At 51.8% G+C, this 7262-nt stretch overlaps 1 protein-coding gene across 1 annotated transcript in view; it reads right to left on the bottom strand.

The window, feature by feature from the left end:
• Window positions 1–223: 223 nt before the first annotated feature.
• Window positions 224–7262, bottom strand: part of MYO1H (myosin IH) — a 46889-nt gene continuing 39850 nt past the window's right edge. Inside the window, exons 22-31 of the mRNA XM_039241492.1 lie at window positions 7148–7232; window positions 6165–6324; window positions 5250–5333; window positions 4381–4474; window positions 4146–4201; window positions 3017–3152; window positions 2530–2600; window positions 2071–2168; window positions 1376–1475; window positions 224–421 (exon numbers count right to left, since the gene is read on the bottom strand). Of these exons, the coding sequence (XP_039097423.1) occupies window positions 224–421; window positions 1376–1475; window positions 2071–2168; window positions 2530–2600; window positions 3017–3152; window positions 4146–4201; window positions 4381–4474; window positions 5250–5333; window positions 6165–6324; window positions 7148–7232 (1082 nt within the window). The remainder of the gene's footprint in view (window positions 422–1375; window positions 1476–2070; window positions 2169–2529; window positions 2601–3016; window positions 3153–4145; window positions 4202–4380; window positions 4475–5249; window positions 5334–6164; window positions 6325–7147; window positions 7233–7262) is intronic.

Genomic DNA, 7262 nt, shown 5'->3' with positions numbered 1-7262 from the left:
TCCTTCAGCCTTGACAAAGGCACAGAAGCTGTTGCCCACCCTAGAATGACATGTTCATGTCCCCTTCTAGTGAAGGTCCGGGTAGGTACACGGAAAACCATCCCCGTAGGCGACTTGAGGTTGGGCCTCCCAAACAGGACCCTTCACCTCCACACCCCAGGGCAGCAGAGAGCCGGGAGTGGGACAGGTGCCCCTCGGTCTCTCCATATGGGATCTCCGTTTCCTAGAGCCGCTCTCCCCTTTCCCAGAAGGCGTAGCCACCTGGACAGCCTCCCACTTTCTGGGCACTTTCCTCATCCGGAGCACAGGCAGCCACGGGAGCGGTCAGGAGGATGCCGTGCCGACCGACACCTTGGGAGAGAGCCACAGCCGCGCTCAGAGCCATGTCCTCACCCCGTGGTCCGCGGCGGGCGAGGCCCAGCTGGGAGAGGCCAGCCCCCCCTGACTCCCGGCAGAGGGCGTCTAGACAAAGATCCACTCAGGCTGCTTGGCCTCTGCAGCCCGAGCCAGGCAGGCCATGGGATGCTCAGGACAGAATTACTCCTGAAGGTCACACCCCTGAGACAGCATGTATATGGAGAAGTCCTCTGATGCTTTACATTCAAAAATAACACTTAAAGATTTCAACTTCTCCCTGAAGGAGGTTAGGGCCACTTCTGTTACGAAAGCCTTTTGTGTACTGTTTACATCCCCCCCACACAGTTTCACAGTTAAGGGAGTATAAATTTAAGTAGGCACAAGATCTATTTCAACACCATTTCCTCATTCGTTTGCATCAACTAAGAATACTGGGTACACATACGAAATACATCTTAAGCACTGAGCCCGCTCGGGTTTTGATAGGTTGTGTCCTAGCAAAATTGGATCATACTAAGCTCTGTGCACTACTTGCCAGTGAGGACAGTTGAGAGCACGGTGGGCCCCCGCGGGGAGGACAGAGCATGGAGCACTCTGGGCTGGACGTGATCAGACCCAAGAGTGCTCACATTCCAAAGCCCCAGCCACACCCCTGCCAATCACATCACAGCGTCCAGGGCTGAGACTCCGGCACTGGTACTTTTTGAAGCTCACAGGAGACTCCAGTGTGGGAAAGATGGTTGAGAGCCACTGTGATCAGGCAGAAGGCCTTTGCCACGCAGTGAAAAGGTAGCTTCGGCATTTAAAACCGAGGATTTGATGTCAAGTTCCTGTTCACTAACCCCCCAAAATGGGAGGTGAACTTGCTTTTATTCCCCTTTTGTTCAGTGTGCGAATTTCCACCTCTGGTATCCGTACCTTCCTGTTGTTTTGATACAGGATCAAGAGTAGAGGGAGAAATGAACGGGCTATATTCTCATGTCAGACTGCTCACACCTCCCCCCGCCCAGCCACTCACCACTGTTAACTGTCCATTTTTATCTTTATAGATTTGTTCTTCCGGTCCCGTGTCGAAAACGATCGTGCCTTCTTTTCCAGGGCTAATATAAAACTGTAAACTGAAAATGGACATAGTCATCGATTACATTCTCTTTTTTGCCTTTGGTCTACAGAAGAAATTCACTGGTGTAGCTTTGCTGGTTTCAAGATTAAATTCCTGTTTCGTTATAGTTTTATTGTGTATTTGAGTACCCAAAAGACCGGTGTTTCCGTAACTGAGAAGCTTACCACGTTCCTGTGGTTATTCTTAAACTACTTTAGCACGTTCAGTCCTTCAAGGGGCCAATTTGGTGTCTGAAGAACATGGTCCTTCTGAAACTCTTATGGGGGGGGTCTCCCCTCTGGGATCCAGCGAGACCAGCCCCCTCTCCCTTTCCCCATCTCGCACATACGGATTTGCTCATGAGGTCAGTGACTTGAGACCTAATAGGAGCCTCAGCAGCAGGAAGGCAGCCTGCAGAGCTCTGGCCCACCGCACTCAGCCAACCATCCCCAACAACAAGCATCAACAGGAAAGGTGTGGCCATCACGTGCCCTGGCCCAGAGGTCACTCAGTGACCGCTTCCCTCAGGAGCATCAGGCCCTCCTCAGAGAACAGGGCTGTGAGACCACGCTCCCTATGTGAACAAGCAATCGCTGGAAAGGACGACCTACCTCCCCTGGACAACATTGACAATGTTCCCCCTCTTCGCCAGCATGACGAGCTTAGTAACGGCTTCAAATACGTGTTCACACTGTAAGACGGCATCCCCCTGAGGAGGAGACACGGCTGTTCCAGGAGCAGTGGCTTACAAGGGTTTTTTAAATTTTTATTTTTGAGAGAGAGACAGAGACAGCATGAGCAGGGGAGGGGCAGAGAGGGGGAGACACAGAATCCAAAGCAGGCTCCAGGCTCTGAGCTATCAGCACAGAACCCAACGTGGGGCTCGAACCCACGAACCGTGAGATCATGACCTGAGCCAAGTCAAACGCTCAACCGACCAAGCCTCCCAGGCGCCCCAGGAGCAGTGGCTCAAAAGAAAACACTCTCCAATATCAAGGCTGTGCGGCAGGCAACCAAATATTGCAGCACTGGTTTCCCTCTGTGGGCAGAGATGGGTGGCCGGCAGTCACCTTCTGTTTGCTGTCCTCTGGCGAAACATGAATGACCAAGATCCCATCACTTAGGCTGCTAGTGGAGACACCTTAAGACAGATCCAGAGTTAGGGACCAGGATCCGGACGACTTGACGTCAATACAGAAGAGGAGGCATGCCTGGGGGTGCCCCAGCCCCACGCCTAGCCCCCCCACCCCCCGCCCTAGCTGGGCCCAGCAGGAAAGAGGGCACCCTCCAGCAATCCACATGCCATGAGGCTGTGAAGGTCTGCACTCAGAATACGACACGGGTCATCAGAGAAGAGGACAGTTATGCAAGCTGGATACTGGAGCGTAGGGGTGGCTGTTGATATTTATGCCAGGAAGAGAGGTACAGGCCAGGCCCAGCAGCCCCAGGCTTTATGGGCACCCCGAACCATCTTCCACTGGAGGGTGTCTCCCTTAACTGGTGTGCCCAGAAGCTAAGTCTACCCCATGAACAGTCATGAGGTTGCCGGCTTCTTACCTTTGAGTGTTGAGTACACTATTTTCTGCTTGATTTTGGCAAGTTCCACCACATAAGCTGCTTTCTGAGTGAGGAGAAGCTGTCGCTGCCGTGCCCTGAAGCCCTTTCTGTCATATTTAATGACTGGGATACCGTACTGCAAGGAGATTACCATCACTGTGAGACGAAGGTGACTTCTTGGGGTTGAGGGCAGAGTACTCAGTTCCTAGCTTCCAGCACTCAAATAGAGGCTCAGATAAGCAGGTGTTCCCACATGGTGCTTCCTGCCATGGACCCCATGGGCCTCTCTGTGACCCCCGCCATCCCCACCCACAGAAGAACGAAGGCAGCAAGAGCGTAAGTAACCTGCCCAGATGGCGCACAGCTACTGAGTTGTGACGCCCACGTCGGCTTCTGCCGACCCTGCTTCTAATAGGGGGCGTTCAACGATCGATTTCATGGCCGTTTCACTCAATTTCATAGAAGAACCCAACCCAGTTCCTAGGGTGACAGCTAAGGACGGTGAGAACAGCCAATAGGTACCTGGTGGTCACGTGGGCCCCGCAGTCTTTGTTAATACCCAGAGCATCCCTGGGGCGCCTGCATGGCTCAGTCAGTTAAGCGTCCGACTCTTGGCTTCAGCTCAGGTCTTGATTTCACGATTCGAGCCTTGCATCAGGCTCTGTGCCAAAAGCGGAGCCTCCTTGGGATTCTCTGTCTCCCTCTCTGCCCCTCCCCCACTCATGCTGTCTTTGTCGCTCTCAAAATGAATAAACTTAAAAAAAAAATACCCAGAGCATTACAGTTTGAGCCCGACCCACCCCCACGCACCACTGCATTTATTTTTGTTTTGTTTTGTTTTGTTTTTTTTGTTTTAAATGTTTATTTTGAGAGAGAGAGAAAACATGCAAGTGAGGGAGGGTCAGAGAGAGAATCCCAAGCAGGCTCCACGCCGTCAGTGCAGAGCCCCATGCGGGGCTCAGTCTCCCCAGTTGTGAGATCATAACCCAAGCCAAAATCAAGAGCTAGACACCTAACCGACTCACACCCCTGCATTTAAATAGCGCCTCCCTCCTCATACAGAAGACAGCCCCTGTTCTCATGCTTCCTAAGGGAATCCTGCCTGACGAAGGGCACACCACTTCCCTACCTGGATTTTCTCATGGCTGATGAGCTGAAGTACTTTGGGATTAATTTCTCCTTCGTCTGGGGAGGGAACCAGAACACAGCGAATCATCACCAAACAGCATCACGGTGCAAAAGCCCCTTGAATCTGCTGAGTCTACATCTCTGTGACCAAGACCTCAGCTGTGGTCAGGAAACGCTACGGAGTCAGTCATCTTCTGAGCCTCTAAGCGAGTGCACGGACGGAAAAACATAATTACCGATCCGACTGTTGGCAAAGGGCTGGTTTAAGGCTTCTGCATAACCTGCTTTCTTCCCCCTGAATAGTTCACTTGTAACCGCCTTTTGCTGCATCTGGTAACAGAGAGAGAGGAAAGTACAAAAGCAGTAGCCATGGGGCTCCTTGGGACCAAGGCCCCCTAGGTCCACAGCGTAGCTCACTTTCAGTGATAAGCGATAGGAGCCTTGTCATACCTCTGCCCAGAAATCCCAGCACATTCCAGGCTTTGGCCAAAATGCCCCTAAGAATTATACTGGCAGAGACTGGAGCTGACGCTCAGTGCTGGTTTCTTATACTCCCTTCCCAGCAGGGCAATTTTCAAGATTTTAGAGCGCAGTTTTCTCCTTCTAGGTCAGAGGTCTGCAATCTCCAGCATCGCCCGTGTGTGTGTGTGTGTGTGTGTGTGCAGATCCAGCCGTTTTTCTAAGTGTGTGTTTTGCAGCACGGCTATACCATTCATTGGTGTGTGGCGTCTGGCAGCTTTCCTGCTCAGCTCACAGAGTGGAGTGATTGCAACAGAGATCGTGCGGCCCACAGCCCCTAAGACAGGCCTCTCTGGTGCTTTACGGACCTGCAGACGAGCATCAGCAAAACCCCCCGGCAGAGAAGGGGTCCCACGTTCCGTGCAACGCAGGGCCCGTCGGGGGGGGGGTGACCCCATGTGAGCAGCACCACTTGACACGTCTGTCCTTGAACAAGGGATTCTGTTTAATCCCCCACACGTGCAGAAGGCATGGGCCCAGGACGACCCCTGGCTCCCAGGTGAGACAGCCCGCAGGCGCCGCCCGCCCCCACCCCTCAGCGCCCCGCCCATCCAGCACCGGCGCCCTCCCTGGCTCCCGTCCCTACCAGTGCTTTCCTCTCGGCCGTGATCCCACGACAGTACTTCCGGACCAGGTTCCTTGTGCACATTTTCCTGAGCAGGTCCGAGACCTGTGTGGAGAACACACTTCTGTTCTACCCGCCTCACTCAGATCCCGTCTTGGGCTGTGGCCACCAAGACAGAAGCTCTGAAAGCAAGTTGAATTCAGTCTGATTTCAAGTACAGCATTAGTACTTTCTTTTAAAGTTTACTTATTTATTTTGAGAGCGAGTGGGCAAGCATGAGAGGCGGAGAGGGGCAGAGGGAGGGAGAGAGAGAATCCCAAGCAGGCTCCTCGCCGTCAGCACAGAGCCTGACTCGGGGTCTAATCCCACGAACCTGGAGATCAGGACTTGAGCTAAAACTAAGATGTGGATGCATAACTGATGGAGCCAGCCAGGCGCCCCAATACAGCATTAGTATCTTAAAGTCTGAGAAAGCAACTAATCTTCCAGTCTTACATTACCTTTTCACTGTTGCTAAGCTACTGCTTCTTGAACTTATGAATGTGTTGGAGTCACCTGGGGACCTGGCTAAAAAAAGACGCTAAGAACTGCTCAGTGGACCTGGGCTGGGGCCCAGGATCTTTCACAGGCCTCCACTGTGCTCCAGACACAGGATCCTTGGATCTTCTTTTGAGAAACGCTGCTCTAGGTGACTGTCATTATAAGCCATCGGGAAGGCTACACCAAAGACAACACTATTTACAAATGCTCTGTGCTAACAAATCTCCATTAGCGTGAGAGTGTGAATTGAGAGGAGAGAGATTTCTCATGTGACAGTCTTGCAAACAAGTGCTTCGCTACAGCCTTTCGAGCCAAGGGAGGTGGTGCAGAGATACACAAGCTGAGCCCCTTCACTGCCCGGGTCACTTGCAATAAGAATTTTTGTGTCATCCTTACATTTTCTAAAATGCCAGGAGGCCTCAGCCAGCTCTTGTCCAAGACGTTCTTTGGGACATGATACCGAAGATTCAAGATGTAATTCTTCCGCACTAACACGATAAACTCCTCGTTGTCCGGGCAGAGGGGCTTGTTGCGGTCGATGAATCCCTTTATGAACCTAAAGAGGCAAGTGGTTTTTGTTAGTTTTTTGGCTCATTTCTTCACGGAGCCTCAGGCTCTCTCTCCACCTGTTTGCAAAGGAGGCCAAACTGGTACAGATTGTTTTGTTTGCTACTCAGGGCTATGGTTACATAGCCCACAGGCCGGGTCTGTCCCCAAAGATGGATTCTATTTCATCCACACTAGTTTTGGTTTTGTTTTGAGCAATTTTGAATGAATTGCTAACAACAGTATTGGGAACTAGTACATGAAAGCCAGGTTTCCAGCTTTTTTTGGGAAGGGGGAGGGGGCAAGAAGATGTGGCCACACTAAGCTGGCATTTCTCCAAAGCAGCAGTCAGCTGAAGTAGTGACTGCCCCTCTGGAGTGAACTGAGCTCTCCAGTCTCCACCATGCCTTATTACTTAACCCAGCTCATAAAATTCACTTTTACCTGCCTGGTGTTTGAAAGCAGCTGACCTTGTGACTTTTGAACAAAGAGAAACTAACAGGTGTACTGTTTGGACGTGACCACCGTCCAATTAGGGAACTCAGAAGAAAGCAATGGACTTAGCCGCAGTCCTCACCGTGCCTTATTGTCTCATCCCAGCTCGTGCAACTTGCTTTTATCTGCCTGGCATTGGAAGGCAGCTGACCTTGTGACTTTTGAATTAACAGAAACTGACAAGCATACTGAATCATGGTCACCGTCAAATTAGGAAGGTCAGAGCAAAGCCATGGTGCTAAATTCTTAGGGGCTGACCCCCTGAAGGGAAGATGGGCTTTCTGCACAAAGCCAAAGAACTCAGCCAAGTCTGCAACCACCTTCTGCAGAGAACTCACTTTCTTACGGTCCGCACAGCCCACTTTCTCCTTTTGGCCAGCTTCCGAGCCAGGGCCCCGCGCCAGTGGGCTTCAAGTCTGATGGCTGAAAGAGTTCACTGCCGGCATTAGAAGG

Source organism: Hyaena hyaena, unplaced genomic scaffold, assembly GCF_003009895.1.
Source record: "Hyaena hyaena isolate Hyena2069 unplaced genomic scaffold, ASM300989v1 scaffold_0, whole genome shotgun sequence".
Taxonomy (NCBI): Eukaryota; Metazoa; Chordata; class Mammalia; order Carnivora; family Hyaenidae; genus Hyaena; species Hyaena hyaena.
Note: the sequence above shows the minus strand (reverse complement) of the source record. Positions and strands in the feature narration are given on the sequence as shown.